The 25249-nt window shown below is 45.2% G+C and overlaps 1 protein-coding gene and 1 long non-coding RNA gene across 4 annotated transcripts; one reads left to right on the top strand and one right to left on the bottom strand.

The window, feature by feature from the left end:
• Positions 1-206: 206 nt before the first annotated feature.
• On the bottom strand, positions 207-23031 carry plppr3b (phospholipid phosphatase related 3b). Of its 3 annotated transcripts, XM_055861999.1 has the most exons (9): positions 20415-20497; positions 20284-20299; positions 16076-16182; positions 15395-15580; positions 14868-14997; positions 14399-14594; positions 13513-13570; positions 6823-6996; positions 207-4392 (listed from the first exon to the last, which is right to left on the bottom strand). In XM_055861999.1, the coding sequence occupies exons 3-9, from the start codon at positions 16157-16159 to the stop codon at positions 2971-2973; spliced, it is 2250 nt and encodes a 749-aa protein (XP_055717974.1). In that variant the 5' UTR covers positions 16160-16182; positions 20284-20299; positions 20415-20497; the 3' UTR covers positions 207-2970. The 3 variants fall into 3 exon arrangements, with proteins under 3 accessions (XP_055717974.1, XP_055717976.1, XP_055717973.1); XM_055862001.1 differs by lacking the exons at positions 20284-20299; positions 20415-20497 and adding an exon at positions 22788-23031; XM_055861998.1 differs by lacking the exon at positions 20284-20299 and having other exon boundaries at positions 20415-20502.
• Positions 20974-25153, top strand: LOC129810965 (uncharacterized). The gene is made up of 2 exons (XR_008752820.1): positions 20974-21069; positions 23005-25153. It is a non-coding gene; the product is annotated as an uncharacterized LOC129810965 (long non-coding RNA).
• Positions 25154-25249: the final 96 nt, after the last annotated feature.

The following is a 25249-nucleotide window of genomic DNA, read 5'->3' as shown; positions in this document are numbered from 1 at the left end:
CCTTTAATCTCCCTTTAATTGGCGAGTTTAACCAGTCACCTCATGGGGCATGCAGATCTCTATTCCGGCACCTCAATTTAAGAGCATCGTTTGAACTCAGCATGAGAGAAGAAGTTAACAGACTAAAAGAGACGGATTAGGGAAAGTAATGATTTGGAGACTACACAATTTGCCCTGAGAATTGACTCATTAAAATGGCTGCAAAACATAGTTTAGCTTAATTTATTAAACAGAGAAGATGCAATGCTGTGTTTTGCAATGATCCCATTTGGTTAATGAAGTGAATTCCTGTAGTACTGTATGTAGCTATGCATGTGTGCCTTTGTGAGTGGAGACATTCATGTGAACACGTGTGTGTGTCTGTGTGTGTGAGCGTACATGCCTGTGTGTCTGTTTAGCATATTTCTCAGTAATAAATCATAGTCAGTGTATATACCCGCAGGCGTTTTGGTGCTCATTTAGACCCCCAGTGGCCGTGGACACCATCCACAGCAATCTGCTTGGTGCCTGGGGCTGCCTTCTCTCTCTCCATCTCCCTGACACCAGCCTGATCGCCTAGCTAGTGAACCCCAACTCGCACGGTAATCCAGCAAATGAGTGCCTCTCCAACGGTTGTGTAGTCTGTTGTGCATTTGAGTGTGTTTAGGATAAACTACTTTAATTAAACAAATGGGGGAGAACACATTGTGCTGTTCCCAGACAAACCAATGTGTCTACTTTCTAGACAAAATAGTGGTCTATTTGGTCTTTAATTAACTACTTATGGTAGCCTATATTGTAATGAGGATCGATGTGTATCATGGTGGCTGAGAGTATTAGAATGAGGAAAATAGACGGCCTTTAAAGAGCCTAATACCCCACACAGCCAATACTCTTTCTGACTCATTTCCTTTTGGAAGAAGATTCATGCATGATTCATGAGTACAGTGTTACGGTAGGCCAACTCTAGGAACACAGACTGTGTGACCTAATCATTCTAGTCTAAGATATTGTTGTATTTTTATGGGACAACTCAGGGTGCTACTCAAACCAGGGACTCTGGGTATCTCTAGTGCCACTAGAGATTCTGGGATTCAGGCTCTGTCGCAGCCGGCCGCGACCGGAATACCCATGGGGCAGCGTACAATTGGCCCAACGTCATCCGGGTTAGGGGAGAGTTTGGCCCGGCAGGGATGTCCTTATTCCATCGCGCACTAGCGACTCCTGTGGTGGGCCGGGCGCAGTGCACATTGACACAGTCGCCAGGTGTACAGTGTTTCCTCCGACACATTGGTCCGGCTGGCTTCTGGGTTAAGTGGGCATTGTGTCAAGAAGCAGTTTGGTTGGGTCGTGTTTCGGAGGACGCATGGCTCTCGACCTTCGCCGCTCCCGAGTCTGTACGGGAGTTGCAGCGATGAAACAAGACTGTAACTACCAATTGGATACCACGAAATTGGGCAGAAAAAGGGGCAAAAAATAAAAACAAACAAAAAGGAATGGGTTCGTTGGGTCATAATTTGCTGAATTAAATGATACAGTCGACACACTAAGGCCAGGATTCAACCCGAAATGCATTGACAACAAATGTATTGCACTTGTTAAGGCGGTGTCGGAAGGTCCTTTTAAAGGTAATTTACTTTTGAGCAGAAATCTGCAGAATTTACCATGAATGCGATCTCCTTAACAGTTGTAAATTCCAATTAAAAAGGCACACGGCTGGAATTTCGTGAGCAGCACTAAAACACACTTTGAAAGAAGCCAAAATACAGCATATTCTAAAGCTGTTGTGAGGAATTGATGCATCTTCTGATTGTAAGTTGAAGGGCTTTGGTGGACAATAAAGTCTCAGATATGCAACATTTGCCACACTAGTACCTCACAGTTCAGTTACTAACGACAACTTTTAATTTCTTTTTTTGTTTGTTCTTGTTTACTGACAAAGTAGTATTTCCAACCTGACAGCCACATACATGCAGTAGTCCATCCACAGGAGTATGCTGATTTGTATACATGTTCACTTCGAGGCGTTCAATGATCAGCAAAAAGAAACCTTCAAAATAACCCATTCTATTATACACATACTGCATCTATTGCTTTGATCAAATGACTGAGGTCACTTTTCTTATTGTGGTTTCTCTTATACCGTGTCCAGCCCAAAATTACACACGGTTAATGCTTTAAATCAAGGGGTACTCCCGTCGCTGTCTCAAAAGTAACATCCATATGGAAATGTTGAAATTGAAAAGCACTCCTTTGCACGATTTACAGCCATTCAGTCCTCTTGGTATTCTCCATTAAAAGAAGGAAGTTCATGTTACATTTTGTTGTTGTTCTTCATTCTGAAGTTAAGATCAAGTTCTGAACTTCGTCGAGAATGGGCACCATCACGGGCCTCCGAACATTCTGCCGCAGAATAACGTCTTTTTTTTTGAAAGCACACTGCTTCTTCAACACATACCCACACACCCATACACACAAGCACCTGACCCACTGACCCAAACACACAAAAACACCCAGACATACATGCTCAGAATCTACACATTAGCAATCAAGCACTAACACCGGAGATAACACAACATACAGTAGATGCCATTCCAACACTAGACAATCAGCCCATCGAGTGGTCATAACAGGAGAAACATTGAAAGGAAGATGGAGTCAATAAAGAAATGTAGCAAAACTGCCTGGTTCGGCTCAGTAGACGGAGCTTTAATACGTTGTCCTTTTTTTGGTTTGTGTTGCGTGGTGGTGTGCTTCTGATTTGAACCTTTGAAAAATGTCTTTGTGCTCCTGAAAATACCTCAGGTTCCCACATCAACTCGAGATGTTTCCCTCCATCTAGCATACATCATAGTAGCCTACAACAGCTTTGCACAGCTCCTTTGATAACACACAAAGTCCGAGAGATGCATAACAGCAGAGCCCAGCTTGTCAGTCCAGGTTTTGTGCTGTTTTGTGGTTTGACTGTAAGGCTTATCAGTTAGTTAGTGACTAATCCTTATACCTCCGGCCACCCTGTATTTTTTTATAGTAGTTCTCCTGCTCACTCTTGTTTTGAAATTGGATGTCCCTCTCCAGGAGGACTAGCGCAGTCTTGCGTCGTAAAGTGGACTCCCGGCTTCTCCCGTCGTGGGGGACCTCCGCGTGGGGGAGGGGCAGAGGGGGAAGCATCTCTGCGTCTCCGTCGCCGGTGGAGGAGCACGGCGAGATGGTCTGGTGCGGCCGGAAGCTGCCGGTGCTGCTGCGAGCACCAACGCTGTCGCCGCGGTTCAGGTCGTTGAGCTCGTAGGAGTCTCGAGGGTCGCTGCCGTTGGACGCGCCCCTCCACTCCCAGGGGTTCCCGTTGCCCGAGCAGGGGGGCGGGCCACCGTGCACCACCGGGTGGTGGGGGGCGTGGGCGTCTACGGTGATGATGGCCGAATCACGCTGGGCCTCTGAGGGCGGGCGGTAGTGGGGCGAATCGGCACTGGCCGTAGAGGAGGTGCAGGAGGAGGTGGAGGTGGTCTCGGAGGACTTGGGCGTGCCCCCTGAGGAGGAGGAAGGGAGGAGGCCCTGCTGCTTGGACATGGCGATCACCTGCATGATGCGCGGCTGGTTGGGTGCCCCGCGAATCGACCCGCCACCACCGCTCTTCTCTGTGATGGACAGCCACTTGGCGCGGGTTAGTGCGCTTTTGGGCGACACTGGCGGGGGACCCGCCTCGGGGATGTGGGGGGGTCTAGGAGTTGCCACCACCCTGGCACTCCCTGGAGGCCCCACACTGACGGGGATTGGACCGGGGGAAGCTCCCCTGTTGGACTGCACCATAGATGGATAGAGCGAGGCCTGTGGCCCCCCGTCCTCGGACCCTTCCTCCCCCCCTTCGGAGCCCTCCTCACTGGCATCTCGCTCGGCTTCATCCCTAAGGCTCAGACCCCGCATCTCCATGGACTTCTGCTTCCACTCCGTCACCAACTGCTGTGAGCGCATGGGGTCCATGGGCACTTGCACAGCCTTGAGCCTCCTTTGTACGGGTTGAGTAGGCATCATGGGCTCCTCTGGGCCTCCGTTAGCGCCCAGGCCCCCGTTAGCGTTCATGCTAGATCTGGGCAGCGTGTTGCTGAAGGTCACCATGGTCTGCTGGCCCATGGGGCTGCGGGGCGCCAGGAGCTCCACGTCCACACTGGCCCTTTTCAAGCTCCCGATAGAGGCCTTCTCGCGCTGTAGTGGCCGCCCCATGCCCTCCAGCCGGTCCAGGGAGGGCGGGGCGGCGATCTCGTCGGCGCTCTCCGATGCTGAGGCGACACCTTTGTTGTAGACCGAGTCGTGGCCCCGCTGGGTCAGCGCTCGCAGGGCGTCCTCCTTCTGGGGGGGTGGAGCTGGCTTGATGATGATGTCGTCGGAGGACCTGAAGTTGCCAACGGCGTGGAAAGCCTGGAAGAGAAGAAGAGAAGGCCTTGGTCGTCTGAAATCCCTCCACAGCTACTCGGCATAATAGTCCTGTGGAAAGTCATTATCATTCACTATCATTCGTCTGCCTGGTTTATTGCCCTGCGCTTTACACTCCAGAGGAAGCCGACTTAAACAGAACTGACGAGCTAGCTCTAACCACCGCTCGCTATCTCCGATAAGAGTGAGAGAACATAGGGACCAAGAGGAAATGAGAGAAGGGAAGAGATATGAGACAGAAAAGAGCTATGAGAAAAAATGACATACGAATGAGTGAGCATGATAAGACAAATGGGTATGTAGAGTAGGCCCCACCATAGACAGACAGAACGTCATAGAAAGACAATTCCAGAATCTGTTCAAATAATCCCCATTCAGACGAAGGATGGAAAGAGTGTCTAAAATGGAGAGAGAGAGGGAGAGAGGGAATGAAATGATGGGCATGAAAGTGAAATCCATCCCTCCCTGAGGACAGATAGTCGTGTGAAAGCGGAAAGCAAATGAGAGAGGGAGGAGTGTGAAAAACTTCAATAAGAGCAGCAATCTGGAGATATCAAAGAGCCTAGCACTAAACTGCAGGTAAGCCATTTAAGTGGGGGAGGGAGAGATGGTATGCAGTGCAGTTTGATCAGCTGAAATTCTACATCACTGTCTGGTGAATAACACTTTCCTCTCCAGTGCTCGCCTCAAATCAAATTGCAGAATGGTTTTGGCTACTACAGGAAGTAGTCGGTAGACTCCACTCACATGTACAGTACCAGTCAAAAGTTTGGACACACCTACTTTTCTTTATTTTTACTATTTTCTACATTGTAGATTAATAGCGAAGACATTCAAACTATAAAATAACACATATGGAATCATGTAGTAACCAAAAAAGTGTTAAACAAATATTTTATATTTGTTATTCTTCAAAGTAACCACCCTTTGCCTTGATGACTGCTTTGCACACTCTTGGCATTCTCTCAACCAGCTTCATGAGGTAGTCATGAGTAATGCATTCCAATTAACAGGTGTGCCTTGTTAAAAGTTAATTTGTGGAATTTCTTTCCATTTGAGTCAATCAGTTTTGTTGTGAGGGGGTGGTGGTATACAGAAGATATCCCTATTGGTAAATGACCAAATCCATATTATGGCAAGAACATCTCAAATAAGCAAAAGAAACAATAGTCTATCTTTACTTTAAGACGATGAAGGTCAGTCAATGCGGAAAATGTCAAGAAATGTTAAAGTTTCTTCAAGTGCAGTCGCAAAAAACATCAAGCGCTATGATGAAACTGGCTCTAGTGAGGACCGCCACAGGAAAGGAAGACCCAGAGTGAGTTACCTATGCTGCAGAGGATAAGTCCATTAGAGTTACCAACCTCAGAAATCAACAATTAACTGCACCTCAGATTGCCTTCATTGTCGAATTGCTGCAAAGAAACCACTGCGAAAGGACACCAATAAGAAGAAGAGGCTCGCTTGGGCCAAGACACACGAGCAAAGAACATTAGACCACTGGAAACCTGTCCTTTGGTCTGATGAATAAACATTTTTGATTTTTGGTTCCAACCACTGTGTTTTTGTGAGATGCAGAGTAGCTGAATGGATGCTCTCCGCATGTTTGGTTCCCACCGTGAAGCATGGAGAAGGAGGTGTGATGGTGCTTTGCTGGTGACACTGTCCGTGATTTATTTAGAATTCAAGGCGCACTTAACACGCATGGCTACCACAGCATTCTGCAGTGATACGCCATCCCATCTGGTTTGCGATAAGTGGGACTATCATTTGTTTTTCAAAAAGACAATGACCCAACACATGTCCAGGCTGTGTAAGGGCTATTTTACCAAACAGGAGAGTGATGGAGCTCTGCATCAGATCCACAATCACCCGACCTCAACCCAATTGAGATGGTTTGGGATGAGTTGGACCGCAGAGTGGAGGAAAAGCAGCCAACAAGTGCTCGGCATATGTGGAAACTCCTTCAGACTGTTGGAAAAGCATTCCAGGTGAAGGTGGTTGAGATAATTCTAAGAGTGTGCAAAGATGTCATCAAGGCAAAGGGTGGCTATTTGAAGAATCAAAAATATCAAATATTTGATTAGTTACTACATGATTCCATATAAGTTATTTCATAGTTTTGATGTCTTCACTATTATTGTACAATGTAGAAAATAGTAAAAATAAAGAAAAACCCTTGAATGAGTAGGTGTGTCCAAACTTTTGAATGGTACTGTACCTTTCAGAAATGTATGTGCCCACTAATAGCCCTTTTTAAATCAACTTTGATAGAATCCTTAAATGTCATGTTCCTAAATGTTTTAACCACCTGTCAATCCTGCAGATAAAAAAAGAAACAAAGATTAATATGCATCATCACTGTAAAATAAATGTCACAAGTCAAGATAGATGTCAATGGAAGTTAGGTCTTACCAGGTAAGCAGCGATGCCGGCCCCTATGAGGAAGCCCACGTAGACGTCAATGGGGTGGCTGCGGTACTGGGTGATCTGGGTGAGACCGGTTAGCGCCGCCACGATGGCAAACGCAAACACCAACACTGGCTTCAGCAGCTTGGTGCTGTCTGAGATGGTTGAGTTGAAGTACATCTGCAAGTAGAGAGAAATTGAGAAAATACATGGTGAGATATAACAGAAAAACTCAAGTACATTCCATTCTTCTATGTATATGATACGTTTTATTTCTGCTCAGAAACGGGTTCTAAACCATTAAGTTCATGAGCTATTTATAACCCCAAAATGCCTTGTACATGTTTTCCCTTAATTCAATCCACATATTTTAAGCTTGATGACAATATTTTAAACGGTTTGAGGCAAACATTTCAATTTAAGCTATTAAAGATATATATGGGGGAAAAACCAGCATGGCACAATACGTTAAGCTCTTACTTAAAATAAATTGTCGGGACAGATTTGCGCAAGGGATTTGTACATTGACAATCTGGTGTGAATACTTTGGTTACAATTCCACTTTATTCTCAAACAATATTAGCACACAGTTCCGTAATTTGTGGTTAATCAATCTGCTATTGTACTTGGCCAGCCACTGAACAACTCCAAAAACGAAATCTGGGGGGGATCCTTCCTTATCACGACAGCATTCTCGGCATGTTTAATCAATAAAACTAGCCAATCATGTTTAGTCGCAGTTTTTGTTTATAAATTGACTTAAAGCGACAGGCACTTTTTCATTTGAGTCTTAGGGGCCTATGAGAAACACTGCCACATAAAATTTCACCTGGCCCTAGCAATACACTCTAACCGTGCTATGAACTCTCTAGATGCTTTTGTTTACATGAATGTCAATGCTGCCTCTTGAACTGGTGTGTGCACTGTAACATGTAATATGGTCCCTAACCAGGTTTAGTGCATGTCGGATAAAAAATGTCACGACAGGCCTGATGGAAACAGCAAATTTGTTGGCCAAACTTTCCAAAATGTCGACAAAAAACAAATACGGTAGACAAGGTGGGATCTTTTTGTGTCTGTAAAATGTATTATGGCGTTGGAAGCCTTCCACAAGGATGCTGGCCCATGTTGATTCCAAAGCTTCCCAAAGTTGTGTCAAGTTGGCTGGATGTGAAAAACCCAGCAGCGTTGCAGTGCGCGCCTGGCACCTACTACCATTCCTCGTTCAAAGGCACTTCAATCTTTTGTCTTGCCCATTCACCCTCTGAATGGCACACATACAAAATCCATGTCTCAGTTGTTTCAAGGCTTAATAATCCTTATTTAACCTGTCTCCTCCCCTTTATCTACACTGATTGAAAATTGCTTTCACCTGGATTCACCCGGTCAGTCTATGTCATGGAAAGAGCAGGTGTTCTTAATGTTTTGTATACTCAGTGGACAGTTTATTAGGTACATCCCTACAGACAGTGAGTCATGTGGCCGTGGCTTGCTATATAAAGCAGGTACACAGGCATTGAGGCATTCAGTTGCTGTTCGATTGAATGTTAAATGGGCAAAACGAGTGACCTAAGTGTCTTTGAGCGTGGTATGATTGTTGGTGCCATGGGCGCCGGTTCCAGTATCTCAGAAAAGGCTGGAATCCTGGGCTTTTCACACACGACAGTGTCTAGGGTTTACAGAGAATGGTGCGACAAACAATAAACATCCCGTCAGCGGCAGTCCTGTAGGCAAAAACAGCTCGCTGAAAAAAGGTAATAAACTGCACCTCAGAACGCACATTTTGTCAGTCCTTGTCATGGATTGGCTATTGCAGCAGACGACCACACCGGGTTCCACTCCTATCACTTAAAAACAAGAAGAAGCGGCTCCAGTGAGCACGTGATCATCAACACTGGACAATTGAGGAGTGGTCTGACGAATCCCAGTTCCTGTTGTGTCATGCTGATGGCAGAGTCAGGATTTGGCGTAAGCAAATTCTGTCAACAGTACAGGCTAGTGCCGGGTTGTGTAATGATGTGAGGAATGTTTTTCCTGGCACATGTTAGGTTCCTTGATACCAATTGAGCAATGTTACCATGTCCCGAAGAATTCAGGCTGTTCTGGAGGCAAAAGGGGGTCTGACCTGCTACCTTCTGTATATTCAAGATGACGTAGCAGTGCAGACGTGGTTTGTTGTCCTCTCGTTTACTTTTTGTATTTCGTCTTTTTTGTATATATTCCAATTTATTTTCAATCTCTTTTTCCATTTTTAAATTAAATATACCTTCCGGTAACCCGCCTCACTCAATGTGACACGGATCCGCAATTTTTTTAGCGCCTATAGCCAAAACTTTCATCAGAAGGTAAGCAGCCAATTAGCTAAGTTACTAGCTATTTAGTCACCGTTAGCCATTGCTTGCGGCCTTTACCCTCTGCTCCTGCCAGCCTCGGACTGTTTTTCTCCACTAAAACGCCAGATTCCTGCCGTAAACCCTGGACCATTGATCATCACAGCTAGCTAGCTTCCACTGAGTGACCCAGCCCCGAAGCTAGCCCTGAGCCAGGCGCATCTCCCGGCTAGCAAACAAAATTACCACAACTACAATACCTCTTTCGCCATCTGGCCGGTCCCTTCGTCGACACGGTGCCCCACCGTGCCACCATGACTGGTCCGCAGACGTAATTCCATCAGCTGTGCCTTCAACCGGCCTTTGCCGGACAACGGAGCAGACGCTTCTACTTACCCCGGACTGCTAACTTTAAATGCTGTGTCTCCCGCATGCTAGCGTAGTAATGACTACCTAGCGGCTTCCCTGTTTCATCTATTGCTGTACACTAGATCCTATGATCACTTGGCTACATAGCTGATGCCTGCTGGACTGTTCATTTATCACATACTCCACTTTGTTTATGTTTTGTTTATCTGTCGGCCCTAGCCCCGAACTCAGGCCCTGTGTGTAGTTAACCAACCCTCTCTGCCCATTCATCGCCATTTTGTCCTGTTGTTGTTGTCTTAGCTGATTAGCTGTTGTAGTCTTACCCGTTGTTGACTTAGCTAGCTCTCCCAATCAACACCTGTGATTACTTTATGCCTCGCTTTATGTCTCTCTCAAATGTCAATATTCCTTGTATAATGTTTAGGATAATTATCATTGTTTTAGTTTACTGCGGAGGCCCTAGTCCCACTGTACATGCCTTAGATACCTCCCTTGTCTCACCTCCCACACATGCAGTGACCTCACCCAGTATAACCAGCGTGTCCAGAGATGCAACCTCTCTTATCATCACTCAGTGCCTGGGTTTACCTCCACTGTACCCGCACCCCACCATACCCCTGTCTGCACATTATGCCCTGAATCTATTCTACCACGCCCAGAAATCTGCTCCTTTTATTCTCTGTTCCCAACGCACTAGACGACCAGTTTTGCTAGCCTTTAGCCGCACCCTCATCCTACTCCTCCTCTGTTCCTCAGGTGATGTGGAGGCTAACCCAGGCCCTGCGTGTCCCCAGGCACTCTCATTTGTTGACTTCTGTAATTGAAAAAGCCTTGGTTTCATGCATGGTAACATCAGAAGCCTCCTCCCTAAGTTTGTTTTACTCACTACTTTAGCACACTCCGCCAACCCTGATGTCCTTGCCGTGACTGAATCATGGCTTAGGAAGGCCACTAAAAATTCTGACCAACTACAACATTTTCCGTCAAGATAGAACTGCCAAAGGAGGAGGAGTTGCAATCTACTGCATAGATAGCTTGCAAAGTTCTGTCATACTTTCCAGGTATATGCCCAAACAGTTCGAGCTTCTCATTTAAAAAAGGAATCTCTCCAGAAATAAGTCTCTCACTGTTGCCGCCTGTTATAGACCCCCCTCAGCTCCCAGCTGGGCCCTGGACACCATATGTGAATTGATTGCCCCCCATCTATCTTCAGAGTTCGCTCTGTTAGGTGACCTAAACTGGGATATACTTAACACCCCAGCAGTCCTACAATCTAAGTTAAAGGCCCTCAATCTCACACAAATTATCAAGGAACCCACCAGGTACAACCCTAAATCCGTAAACATGGGCACCCTCATAGATATTATCCTGACCAACTTGCCCTCCAAATACACCTCTGCTGTTTTCAATCAGGATCTCAGCGATCACTGCCTCATTGCCTGCATCCGCTATGGGTCCGCTGTCAAACGACCACCCCTCATCACTGTCAAACGCTCCCTAAAACACTTCTGCGAGCAGGCCTTTCTAATCGACTTGGCCCAGGTATCCTGGAAGGATCCCGTCAGTCGAGGATGCCTGGTCGTTCTTTAAAAGTAATTTCCTCACCATCTTAAATAAGCATGCCCCTTTCAAAAAATGTAGAACTAAGAACAGATATAGCCATTGGTTCACTCCAGACCTGACTGCCCTTGACCAGCCCAAAAACATCCTGTGGTGGACTGCAATAGCATTGAATAGTCCCCGCGATATGCAACTGTTCAGGGAAGTCAGGAACCAATACACACCAATCAGTCAGGAAAGCAAAGGCTAGCTTTTTCAAACAGAAATTTGCATCCTGTAGCTCTAACTCCAAAAAGTTTTGGGACACTGTAAAGTCCATGGAGAACAAGAGCACCTCCTCCCAGCTACCCACTGCACTGAGGCTAGGCGAAACGGTCACCACCGATAAATCCATGATAATCGAACATTTCAATAAGCATTTCATTACGGCCATGCTTTCCTCCTGGCTACCCCAGCCCCGGCCAACAGCTCCGCACCCCTCGCAGCTACTTGCCCGAGCCTCCCCAGCTTCTCATTCACCCAAATCCAGATCACAGATGTTCTGAAAGAGCTGCAAAACCTGTACCTGTACAAATCAGCTGGGCTAGACAATCTGGACCCTCTCTTTCTAAAATTATCCGCCGCCATTGTTGCAACCCCTATTACCAGTCTGTTCAACCTCTCTTTTGTTTCGTCCGAGATCCCTAAAGATTGGAACGCTGCCGCGGTCATCCCCCTCTTCGAAGGGGGTGACACTCTAGACCCTAACTGTTACAGACCTATATCCATCCTGTCCAGTCTTTGAAAGCCAAGTTAATAAACAGATCACTGACCATTTCGAATCCCACCGTACCTTCTCCGCTGTGCAATCCGGTTTCCGAGCTGGTCACGGGTGCACCTCAGCCACGTTCAAGGTACTAAACGATATCATAACCGCCATCGATAAAAGACAGTACTGTGCAGCCGTCTTCATCGACCTGGCCAAGGCTTTCAAATCTGTCAATCACCGCATCCTTATCGGCAGACTCAATAGCCTTGGTTTCTCAAATGACTGCCTCGCCTGGTTCACCAACTACTTTGTAGACAGAGTTCAGTGTGTAAAATCGAAGGGCCTGTTGTCCGGACCTCTGGTAGTCTCTATGGGGGTACCACAGGGTTCAATTCTCGGGCCTACTCTTTTTTCTGTATATATCAACGATGTCGCTCTTGCTGCGGGTGATTCCCTGATCCACCCCTACGCAGACGACATCATTCTGTATACATCTGGCCCTTCTTTGGACACTGTGTTAACTAACCTCCAAACGAGCTTCAATGCCATACAACACTCCTTCTGTGGACTCCAATTGCTCTTAAACGCTAGCAAAACCAAATGCATGCTTTTCAACCGTTCGTTGCCCGCACCCGCCCGCCCGACTAGCATCACTACTCTGGACGGTTCTGACCTAGAATACGTGGACAACTACAAATACCTAGGTGTCTGGCTAGACAGTAACTCTCCTTCCAGACTCATGTTAAACATCTCCAATCCAAAATCACATCTAGAATCGGCTTTCTATTCCGCAACAAAGTCACTCAAGCTGCCAAACTTACCCTAGTAAAACTGACTATCCTACCGATCCTCGACTTCGGCGATGTTATCTACAAAATAGCTTCCAATACTCTACTCAGCAAATTGGATGTAGTTTATCACAGTGCCATCCGTTTTGTTACCAAAGCACCTTATACCACCCACCACTGCGACCTGTATGCTCTAGTCGGCTAGCCCTCGCTACATATTCGTCGCCAGACCCACTGGCTCCAGGTCATCTATAAGTCTATGCTAGATAAAGATTACCTGGTTACCTTACCTGGTTAAATAAAGGTGAAATTTTAAAAAAGAATAAAAAAATTGTTGGGTGTGCCTAATAAACTTGCTACTGAGTGTACGTAATAACCATCATATCATAATAAACTTTGAGTCACGCGATGACATGTTGTGTGGTCCTCCCACTGCGACTCGGGAAAGTAATGAACTTCCCAGGGTGGTGAAAGTGCAAGGTGATCTTGATGCTCCTTTCCAATAAATATCGAGGGTCTTATTCTGGTGACATGATGATCGATGCTTGGCTGCCGTTTGACAAATACAAATGATCTTGCTCTTTTGTCCATAATAATGTCATCATGTACTGTAGGTAACCTACTCAGAGGACCCACACTGTATCTGCGAGCTGTTGGCTTGAGTGCATGTGCTAAGACCAAAGTGGGCAAACTCGCTAAAAATCAATGTTTATGTGCACCACGTTATCACCGACATCCTTTTATCCGCAACAAGTCAATTTGATGGAAACCCATGAACTGGTGGGGAAATGCATCGTTTTTGTGCAGATTTTGAATATTGGCTTGAAAATCTGTTGCCAATGGATGGAAACCTATCCAGTGACACTTCATACGGTGCATTTCTTGCAGGAGGTGTACTTACTGATATGTACACAGCAGCAAAGGCAGACAGGGTTGCGTGCTGGGAGGGAAAGGTTTTCCTGACGAGAAAGAGAAAATGTGTTTGTGGCGAGATGAAATGCAAGAGCAGCAGACAGACAGACACCATATGTCCCACAGCTTTGATCACAATGTGAAAGGGGAGAGAACAGTGCTAGTGTGGAATAAAGAACACACCTACACATTGCTACAATGCCGGTTATTGTTGTTGTGGTGATGTTGTCAAGGTGTGCTGCATCTGTCAAAGTGAACAGTATCAATACATCCTTGTTTATCTGTCTATGACTGATCTGTGAATCTGTGTTGAAATACCCCAAAATGGCTTCCTTACTAACACCAATTCCTGATCACTTAGTATATCTAAGACTGGATGAGATGGATTATCTGACAGCAAAATGGAGGAACAGAAAACTTGTCTTGGGTTTCACCTAGCCAGTCGGTTCAGATCAGTGGTCCAGAGAGGAAGAAAACAAGAAAAGTAGGCTTTTCATGAGTATTGAGACTCATCCTCTGCCAGAGGATATACAATGTTCTGTCCAAGGCTGTATTCCAATACTTAGTACATCATTTCCTTGAAAACCCAGTAAATTCATATCTATCCTTAATTTTCCCCCCTTTACAGTGTTTATATTGCCTCAGTGAGAGCCTTTGAACCACTCTGTCTTTTTGATTGGGACTTCCGGCATGAGTGATACACAGAGACGAGGACACACAAAGGCTATGTTCCATTATCCAGACAAGCATACTACTAACAATGCATGCCAAAAAACAATTGCTTAATTCAAACGGGTATTCTAGTATGCATACTGTAACAGAACCTTAATCCTTCCTGGGTCAGGTGGTTATGTTATGTCATGTCATGTAGCTACCTGGCAGAGACGATGGCGTGCTGGTCGTGACCGGAGCAGATGTCCTTGGTGATGTAGGGGTTTTTATCACAGGCCACCCCTGGCTGTGTGTAGTTGGGCTTGCACACAGTCAGGAAGAAGGGAGTGTGATAACCTGTGGCCAACTGAATCACATCAGTCATTAGAGCCGTAGCACACAACCCAAACACATGGACACCTGGAGAGACAAAGGGCGAGAGAGAAAAAGGGGAGTGAAAAGAGAGGACGGGGAATGAGAGGAAAAGAGAGGGAGAGCGGAAATACAGAGAGAGGGGTGGGTGGTGATGTGAAGAGAAATACGGGGAGGTTGAGAGAAAGAGGAGGGAGCGGAGGAGTGACGTGAGTTGAAAGAGAGAGTAGTGAAAACAAGAAAGAAAGCGCGAGAGGGAGTCATTGTCACACTGGATATATCCCTGAACAAGCGACATTCCTCCACAGTGTGGAACCATACCTACGAAGCGCACCGTTCGCCGAAGGAAGGAGTTGAAGTTGCAGCCGCCGGCGTTGATGCTGCCCTCCACCCCGGGGCGGATCTTAAGGCGTGACTGCATGAAGTAGACCAGGCCCTCCCCCATCATGATCTGACCAGACAACAAGATCACACAATCAGAAATACGGCAGCACTAATCAATTCATTTGGACTTGCTCATTGTGTTGAACACCATCTCAGAGACTGGGCTATTTGAGTATTAGATTGTTGTATGTGTGGACTTGGCCCCATGTTATATGGTCTGATTTGAATGTAAGCCTATATATTTGACAACTATACTTTGTCTGAATGTTTTTACCATGAGTTCATATAGTTTGAGTGTATAATGGCTTAATTATACGTAGAGTGTTTCACATAGGCCATGTGTGGGGAGTGTTTAGATGGGTACTTATGCAGGCAGAGCAGCATTGTGTGTGTGTGTGTGTGTGTGTGTGTGGGGGGGGGGGGTGCCTGCACGAGCGCAAGTCTGTTCAGAGGGGTGTACTCACCGACGCGGCCGGGCCAGCGAAGGCCAGGCTGAGCAGCATGAGTAGAGGGATGAGCTCATCTCCACCGTCAACGTAGGGCATGCTCAGCATGCGGTCATGGCAACGGAAGCCTACCTGGGCAGGCTGGAGCAGGTCCGTCAGCTCCAGGAAGTAGAGCGACACCATAGAAGAAGCCACAATGGGCAGCTGGGAAACAGGAAACAGGACGTGCAAGTGTAGGTGAAAGGTTGTCAGACTTGTCACTATGCTTACTACCACTAACTCTAACCTTAAAGACAACTATATAGAAGTTTTGCGTCTTGAACCAGAAGGGTTCCCCTAAATAAACTAACTAGATACTTGAATAGATGAGTTTCAGATCGTTTAGAATAATGACATGTGACCGGAAAAGATAGGAAAGCAGGTCATCCTCAGCTTCAGGGTATTGACCCAAATGTATCCACCCATGATAATGACAAACCAGAAGACACAGAGAGAGAGAGAGAGAAATACAGAGCGCCAGACAAATATATTCTGATGGAGTTAATCAATATGTGTTTGTTAGTTGGTTCATTCATTTGTCTGTTCGTTCATTCGTTCAGTCAATCAATCAGATACAACCAAAGATGATCATTATAACATGTTGTTACATGTCGAATTTCCCCTTTTCTTTTGTATCATAACGCTGATATTTCTACCCACCTCTACAAAATAGAAGCATGGCAACAGAGTCAAGCTATCTTTCGGCGGTTTCTTCTTGGGCTTTGGGTCTCTTGGAGTCATCATTGTGACGTCTGATGTGGACAAACCTGAAAGAACACATAGTTGAAGTTTAACAACAAAAAAATGATAGTACTGAATGAGCTCAGGGCCGTTTCTTAGCTATTTTAATAGACTATATTAAAATGGATTCAATTTAAAATTGATAAGAGCTCTGAATGCCACGTAGTCAAATTCAATGGTAAAACACATAGCTGTCCATGATAATGAATGACATTTTAAAACTCCTGGGGAGCACAACTCAGGCCCTCGTGTTCCGCAGTATTGCTGGTTTATGTTTCTCTTTGGCATTTAATTGAGAAATTAATGTTACTGGTTATCTGTAGAGAGCACACACCTTGTTCCAGGTAGAAATCAGTCACAGGTTAAAAGCCAAAACCAGCAGGACAACCAGCGGCCTTCGAGGACCCGAACTGCACCCCTAACTTAGACACTAATCTATTTTCCTGATTCCATTGCTTTAGCATATGGTTTACAGGCATGGTAGGCCAACTTGTGTAAGCCAAATTTGCCACACATTGAAAGTGGTTCCTGCATTATTATAGCCTACACATACAAAACCTTTTTTTTTTTTTTACCTTTATTTAACTAGGCAAGTCAGTTATGAACAAATTCTTATTTACAATGATGGCCTACTCTGGCCAAACCCGGACGATGCTGGGCCAATTGTGTGCCGCCCTATGGAACTCCCAATCCTGGCCGGATGTGATACAGCCTGGATTCGAACCAGGTACTATAGTGACACCTCTTGCACTGAGATGCAATGCCTTAGACCGCTGCGCTACTCGGGAGCCCAACTAGTGCTGAAAACCCATACCTACGGAGAGGATGATGCCAAAGTAACTAACTAGTGCTGAAAACCCATACCTACGGAGAGGATGATGCCAAAGTAACTAACTAGTGCTGACTTTGGCCAACCACGCACACAGCCAGTCTCGCTAGCACTCCGAGCATACAGGTGAGAAGCCAAGCCTGGAACAGACTCTCTCCATGGGTACTGTGGTACTAACTGTTAGCCTTCTCTGCTAGCAGCTAATTATTCTAACCAGCAGGCGATGAGATCAGGTTCTATATGTTTTTGGAAAGGTATTGCTAGCCGTCTTAATGTAGGTACTGAAGAATAGCAAAATTGTGATAGTGAGGTTCTCGTTTTCTTATTTTGTTTTGCCAAGAGAATGTTCACAAAAAATGTGCCATACATTCCAATTAAGTGATAATTGGCACCAATATCGAAATGTTGTTGGAGGTTTTCATACCTCAACAGCAGTGCAATGTGGGGATAAGTCCATGTCCCACACCATCTGTTGTGTAGATTGATACATATGATATATATATATATATAGCTGCATTTCATCTTGACATTAGACCCCGGTTGAGGTCTGACTGATTTTGATATTTAGGAATCAGAATATGTACAATATGGAGGAAAACAAAAGACAAAATAAATAAGGCTCTCTCTCTCTCTCATATATATATATATAAGACATTGATGACTGATTTATAACACCATGCACTGTACAAACATTTACAACTGCTTATGTCAGCTTATATCAACATTTACAGGTTGAAATAGGGTATGCGGTGATAACAACTTGCAATTGACATAGTGTAGCATTAATGCAGCTGTTATGTATGGTGTATAAATGTGTTATGTAATCCCTCAAAAAGAAAGTGCTTCCCTGAGCATATAGATGCTTGCTGTTTGTGTAGGGAGAATTCAAGTGCCAAGATACTTGACAAGACAACCCTAGAGTGAGGGAGGTAAAATGCCAACACAGTGCTCGTCTTTCATTGGGGAAAAGACATGTTTATCTAGAGGAGCCAGATTTTCCTTAAAAGAGGGAGAGAGAGAGAGGGAGAGAGCGAGAGGGATGTGTGTGTGTGTGTGTGTTGAAGGGGTGGGGAGTGTGGAGAGGAGAGGAAGGGGGTGTAGACAGTGCCTCAAACAAACTGAGGTCTGTGTATGTCTGTGGTCAGAAAACCTGCTTGACAGCCAGCGAGAGGGTTTGAATGGGGAGTCTTTCAATTAAACAAGACGGATTAGAAAATGGCAGATCACAGCTGTCCTCCCTGGGGCTATTGTTGCTCTCAAGTGGGAGTCAAAATGGTCCCTCAGTCTAAGACAAAAAGCACGTTTTTTATTATTTGTTTTATTTTTTACACAATTCCTTCACATTGTTTGTGTGGAGTGTTGTGGGCAATGCTGTCCTTGCTCCAGAGCAAAACAACACTATTCTATACAAAGTTGGAGACTCCGATAGGAGGCCAAAATCAGGGGTTCCAACATCTTATTAAGCAAGCAGGAAAAAATGTGCATGATGTTCGATGTTTAAGTATTGCTAAAGAAATATGTTTTGGAGACAGTTCCACCACCTACAACATAACAGTTGGTTGTGGTACCCTGTAACTCACCAATTTGAATCCCAACAAACCAGGAACATTCTGAGGACAATCAACCACGTTTCCATCAGGTCCCTTAAGGGTTTCGGTGCAACGTTATCCCTCTGACGTTCTGAGAACATTCTAAGAACATCGCATTACGATCCCAAGAGAACGTTCTCCGGGGGACCTTTGTCTAGTTCCCTTTAAGTTCCTAGGACATCACTGAGGACCATGTCAGGACCTTTTTAGGATGTTCTCAGGACGTTAATTTTACTATTCCTTAGGACATCACGTGATGGTCCCAAGGGAATGTTCTCTGGGGGACCTTTGTCTAGTTCCCTGTAAGCTCCCAGGACGTCACTGAGGACCATGTCAGGACCTTTTTAGGACGTTCTCAGGATGTTCATTTTACTATTATTTAGGACGTCGCGTGATGGTCCCAGGGGGGATTTTTTTTCTAGTTGCCAGTTTGTCCCGGGGATGTCCCCGAAGACGTTTTCAGGATGTTCTTGGGACGTTGTGTCATGGTCCCCTGGAGGTTTTGTCTAAATCAGTCACTGGTACAGACATGGTGGAGTAGCAGGAATATCAGAATGCTATGAACCAAGAGATTCAACTCCCAGCTGAGGACATGTTAAATCTTAATACTGTATGAATAAAAATACACAACGCTGCTGTTTATGAGACCATCAGGTGACACCCCCAGGACAATCCCGGTAACTAGACAAAAACCTCCAGAGGACCAAGACACAATGTCCTCGGGTCGCCCCGGGACAAACCGGGAACAAGACAAAACCTCCAGGAGACTATGACACAACGTCCCAAGAACATCCTCGGGACAAACCGGGAACTAGACAAAACCTCCAGAAGATAATGACACAACGTCCAAAGAACGTCCTCGGGACAAACCAGGAACTAGATTAAACCTCCAGGGGACCATGACACGTCACAGGAATGTCCTAAAAAACGTCCCGGGACAAACTGGGAACTAGTCAAAAAACCAGGGGACCATGACACAAGACCTGATGACTTTAGGCGACCATTTCGTGACATCCCCAGGGCCTCCTAACAACTTATTTATTGATTGCAGGGATAAGAGTGGCAGTGTATAACTAAGGCAAGATCAGACTGATAAAGAGGATTAAGCAAGTTCAATATTCCAAAACAAACGAATAATGCTACTACAGTAATACAACTTGATTAACTATGGTAGGTATGTACTGTAAGTAGGTAGATACAGACAGACAGACAGACAGACACACACACACAGGCAGACATGAGCATAGTTGGTGCAACAATAAAACAAATTCCAAGCATTAGCTCCTAGGTGTAGAGCTGCCATACAACGTGCGGTGCTTATCAATTGAGAAAAATCCAGAGATAAAACTGCTGCATTGATTTTTATCTTTTAATGTATGCTAAGCGTCAGGACACCAAAAATTAACAGGTTACATGGCACAACGACAAAACGTGCTGTCTGGTGAGTGAGGCAATAGCCTATACCTCAAATCCATATGGGAATCACATTTTATATGAATCACTAGGGCACGCTACCTATATGACTATTAACAGCACATGGCTGAAAATATCATGATCTTTTATGATGGTTGCTTTACATGCACACAGTGAAAGAGCTATAATTAATTCGATCAATTAGCCTAGGCTATGCAGATCAGACATCAAGTTTAAAAAAACGGACATTTAAAGCATACAATCCTTGTAAGAGAATAATAAAGACCAACACTCACCTAGGCTCTACGTAGCCTAAATACAAATAATGAATTGAAAATCAGCAAAAGTGAATTGATTAGATATAGCACGAGGAATAGATGTGATGGTAAGACTAGGCTACTACTGCCGCTGTGCCCCCTTTACGCACCGCAAGTGGAAATACTGTCAACGTTTCTCACAGCAACTCAGTCCATTTCACTTTCTTTTTTTCTGCTCACGTTTCGCACGGAGCGATCCCGAAGAAAGCGTGTAGTGGGTGCAGCTTTGGTGGAGTGAAAAATGCACGATTCCTCGGCCTCAGGGGGCTTTGGACTTGGGCAACACTGGCGATTCAGCGAGAAATGCCTTGCACCGCTCCTGGTTCAAAAGGTTGCCTCGGATACTGTGGTCTCGCTCCTGACCTTGGCTAGATAGATGACAGATAATAATTGATAACCTGTCTATTTACAGCCCTAGTATTCCGTCATGGGGGAACGGGGGGCTGTCAATGATGCATCATAGGCTACTGCAAAAAGAATGTGAGAGCAGAAGAAGCGGGGAGGGGTGTGAGTGTGTAGCCTTTTGTGTAGTGCGTGTGTGTGTGTTACAGCCAATGTGAGAGAAAGGCGGTTTCTTCCCCCACCATCATTTTAGGGACACATGGTGTCAGTCTGCCCTCATGCATACCCTCTCTCTCCCTCGTGTTCTTTTGATTGCTCAGCGCTGTAGTTTTACACCAGAATAACTTCAAGGAGTCTTTGTTTGGGACCACGAACAGGCATCTGTGCAGCACGTCCATTTTCTGAGATTCTCTCACTAATCAGGTAATTGCAGCAGACACTCACTCACTGCCTTTCAATGAAAAACGATCCTCCTAATCTGCACCACATGCATTCTACACAGCAATGTCCACAGGAGAGTCGGCTGCGCTTACCTTAGCCCTACACCTCTTGCCTCTGCCTTGCAGGATTTTCTGTGGGTTTTATTTGGGGACAATATGATATACCAGCATTGCAGCCTAGTGCCTGCAACACATCCCCCATAGTCCTTATTATAGGTTACAGCTATTATAAAGGGGATCAGTAGGCTATACCCTTTGAGCACACCTATCTTTCTTTAATAACATAATTTCTGTGCACATTTGACCCTGGCAAGCTTAACGTTACAACAGGAGGGAGCAGATGGAGTCTCACGGTCATAAATGACTAATAATATACATGTCCGGAAACTCAGCATAACACAGTGCTACATGAGCAAGTATTTCCACCGAGCAGCAATGGCACCACATTGTAAGCAACGGTGTGAGCAGGACCCGGAAATGGATCCAAAATATCACGGCGGGTGGTGTGATCCACTGCATCGCTCCACTCTGCCTGCCAGTGTGAAAAGCCTCATATCTGCACTGACACCCACGCTCAATGCAGACAGGGAAATGTGCAACAGTGAGTAGGGAATGGAGGCGTTTGTTTAAGTGTCATCATTCCAAGCCAGAGGATCTCGGCTCACTTAATAAAGGGGATTTTTAATTGATATCTGTCACCGGTTGGTCGTCGTGGACCCCCAAGGGAAACCTCTTGCAGTCGGACTCACAACATACATACAGTACATGCACCCATGAACACACACACAAGTATCCAGGCACACACACACACACAGACACACACACAGACACACCAGGGCCACCTGCGAGGCAGACAGCTAATGAATGAGCTCCATCCAGCCGTTTAGTCTCATCCAACCAAACACTGGGCCATTAACTACTGCTGCTAGTAGCCAGGCTGGGCAAACCCTCTTACTCTCCACACCAGATACATTCCTCTTTGGACCAATAGTCTATTCACTATTTAGTCTATTTATTATTTAGAACTTTGCAAGAGCACTACACAGAGCCTACCAGCAGTCGTTGGGTTAAGCATTTACGTTTAAATATAGGTAGAAAGGTGCAATGAATTGTTTATGAATGTGTTATGTCATCCTTATTTCGGGCAGCTGTACTAAAGTGTTACCCAGAATACATCACTGGGGGGTAGTTAGATGGAGAAGGAAAGAAAAATTGAAAAGTGCTTTGTTATTGTCCTCCCCATTCCTCCCTGGTGAAAGGTGTCACGGCTGACGTTCCTGAAGGTCTTTGTTACAACAATATGCTGTACATTGGTTGTAATAAGGGACTACTGTGACACCGGCCAGGAAAACCTAGTGGGAATTTGTCCACGACCGATTGCACACTGTTACTGTATGCATGTACGCTGATGTTTTGACCTTCCTTGGAAAGAAAAGGGATTCTGAACCTCAATGGATTTCATCCTCAATTCCCGACTCTGAATCTCAACCTAAATGAATAGACTAGATGAACATACAGTCTTCCACCTGGCATACGAAGGCAGCTCAACTCAACATAACACTGTCTGTTTAATTGAGAATACAGCAAATAAAGCCTAATATTCCCTGTTGAGGCATCCGCTGCCTCAACACTTTTTCTTTAGTTATCAGTTGTACACAAAACGCGTGTTTTCTTTCAGTACAGCGCATTGCCAATTTCTACCTTTTGTATTCCCACATGACTGTAGAAGGAAGAACCCCCAATGGATCTATCCGTCTCTTGAGCTGATTAAAAAAAGCCGATAACGTGGTGGAAATGCACTCCCGTTCGCCCTCTCTCTGTGTTTATGGTCCTGCGTTGACTGATCGCATTGTGATTGATTTTTCCCTCTCCTCCCTCCTTCTCTTCCCTCGTTGTTCCCTGGGCTCGCTCGCTGCAGAGTCGTTGCGCGGATGCCTCGACAGAGGCCGAGAAGAAACAGCTGCCTCGCATGAACTTACACTCGACGACTCACCAGCCGCCACTGCCTGTGCCATCGGCTGCTCTGCTCAGTCAGTGGAATCAGTCTGTTCGGTTGGTCTCTCCCCTCCACTGAGCTTTCAGAGGACTCCTGGCACTGGGAGACCAACAGGAGGCATGGCTACATCCCAAGAGGAAATGCAGTCCCCTTGTTTCCTTGTCTCCTGATCTGAAAGGACTTGGTAGAGAAGAGGAATGGATGGTGTGAAAGAGAAAGAAAAGAATGGCAGGGTTTTCAATTTCTATGTTGTGCACAAAATTCAGTCTTTTGCCTGAGTGCATGTTTGCAAAGAAAAGGAGACAAGGAAAGGAAGTGATCTAAGAGTTTTGGGATGAAACAGCCTGAATGTTAGGCCTAATCTCCACCCTCAGAAGGGCTAGTTAAGAGCCTCCACCCAGAGCCTATAAGTGCTCTCAAGTCTCGCCAGCATTCATTTCAATCAAGCCTAATTCAATCACACGTCTATTATGCAACCAACATTTACAGCACTTCAAGACTGGCGTTTCAAAACTCTGATTTTAAAGGGCACTTGATTCAGGTCGCCCGGTGTGCGACGTGGGCGGGATATACGCTTAAGGGAAAATGGAATGGCTCCAAAAATGCACACCAGGCGAGCTAAATCCCATATTGAGAAAGCATCATTGTGGCAACCAGATTGTCCTGGCGTGACGGGGACGTAGCAATTGCGGGGGAAAAATCTCTAATAGTCAGTGATGAGACTAAACTCTCCACTACTGTTACTGTATAAAACAAGATCATGAGGCGACCATAAAACACACTACAACCTTATTCTAAATCTGTTCAGTTTAACCTATCTCTCCTACACTGTCCCCAGGAAACTGTCTGACAATATTAGTATCAGTATCTGCTACAAGATGAAAGATAGTGCAGCTCTCGATTTAATGCTCTTTGACAGTGTCTTTTGGTAACCTTATTGCAGAAGATGAGAGTAACTGTCAAATGGGATGAGTGGATCCCCTTAGGCTAATGGAATAGAAGTCAAAGCCCTTCTGTGTTGGGTCTTTTGAGTACGGTGAGCAGGGTAGTAGTCCTAAAGGGTATTACCTCACAGTTCAGACTGAGGCACAACTCTATGGAGAGGCTGTTCTCCAGTTGTGAGATCTAGAACCATGTGTCGTACCTCTTTGATTCCAGACGTCCATTTAACCCTGAAAAATCAGCCCTGTGCAAGAGACGTATTCAAATGTTCCCGAATGTTGCAGATGAAAATATTGTGAATTGAGTTGACCCAATGTCCTACATTACAACATGAAAGCATTATATGTACTACAGAATACATACAGTGTCTCACTGAACATTCTGTAATGTTACACCCTGCTGTAGGGCCATGATACTAATTTAACCCTGAACATCGGATGGATACTATCTACTGTAGATACACACTTCTTTATACCACCTAATACCAGACACCCAGTTATCCCCATAATTAGCTTCACTAAGTCACTCAGGTCATTCATTTCTCTAAGAGATATATTAACAGAACTGAATACAACTTTATTGTCCAACAGGAGATAGACAGGATATATTGGCCTATGGGCTTCATCTTAGAAAGGTGCCCCCATCAAGGTGACCTGATTGTGTGGAGACCTCATGAGGCGAGGGCAAGCAGCCAACCACAACGGAGTGAAAGACAGAAGGAGGGCACAGAGTTCACCTGAAGGGGTTTGGTTGAGGTGGGCAGTGTGCCAATGGTAGAAGGAGGTGCTATTTTGGTGGTTGAATATAGAGGGGAGTTCGTCTAATATATTCTTTTGTTTTATGGGGTGAACCAAGCGGTTCTTCTGATAATATGTAAAGCAGTGGTCCATAGGAAGTATTAATTTGAGTGCAAATTGCTTTGACTTTATACTATTGGGAAATAGACAGGCAGTTCTCTCTTGTAAAATTGATTCAGAGACATTCCCTGGTTAAATCAATCTCATTTCACTTGGACCTGGACAAAATTGTGTTTGAAAATGATATAGATGAAAGTACATTTTAAGTCATGCTTTGAAATGTTTAAATCTTCTGGTCAATTTAAATAAAAACCGACACTCTTTACCCTGAATTGGCTAGACAAGATCTTTCAAAGTTGGCCAGACTAGACAGTCAATTTCATTTCAGCTATTTCAGGGACTGAGATATGACTTCAAAGAAAATAATT

This window comes from Salvelinus fontinalis, chromosome 14 (genome assembly GCF_029448725.1).
Source record: "Salvelinus fontinalis isolate EN_2023a chromosome 14, ASM2944872v1, whole genome shotgun sequence".
NCBI classification, from domain to species: domain Eukaryota; kingdom Metazoa; phylum Chordata; class Actinopteri; order Salmoniformes; family Salmonidae; genus Salvelinus; species Salvelinus fontinalis.
This window is presented reverse-complemented; position numbering and strand designations above follow the sequence as displayed.

Bases quoted from the DNA above. Each gene is read 5' to 3' on its own strand.
- plppr3b (XM_055862001.1), bottom strand. From the start codon at position 16,159: ATGATGACTCCAAGAGACCCAAAGCCCAAGAAGAAACCGCCGAAAGAT. The intron at 14,998-15,394 runs GTGAGTACACCC...TTGTCTGGTCAG, and splicing joins TCGCTGGCCCGGCCGCGTCG to ATCATGATGGGGGAGGGCCT. The intron at 14,595-14,867 runs GTATGGTTCCAC...TTGTCTCTCCAG, and splicing joins GCGAACGGTGCGCTTCGTAG to GTGTCCATGTGTTTGGGTTG.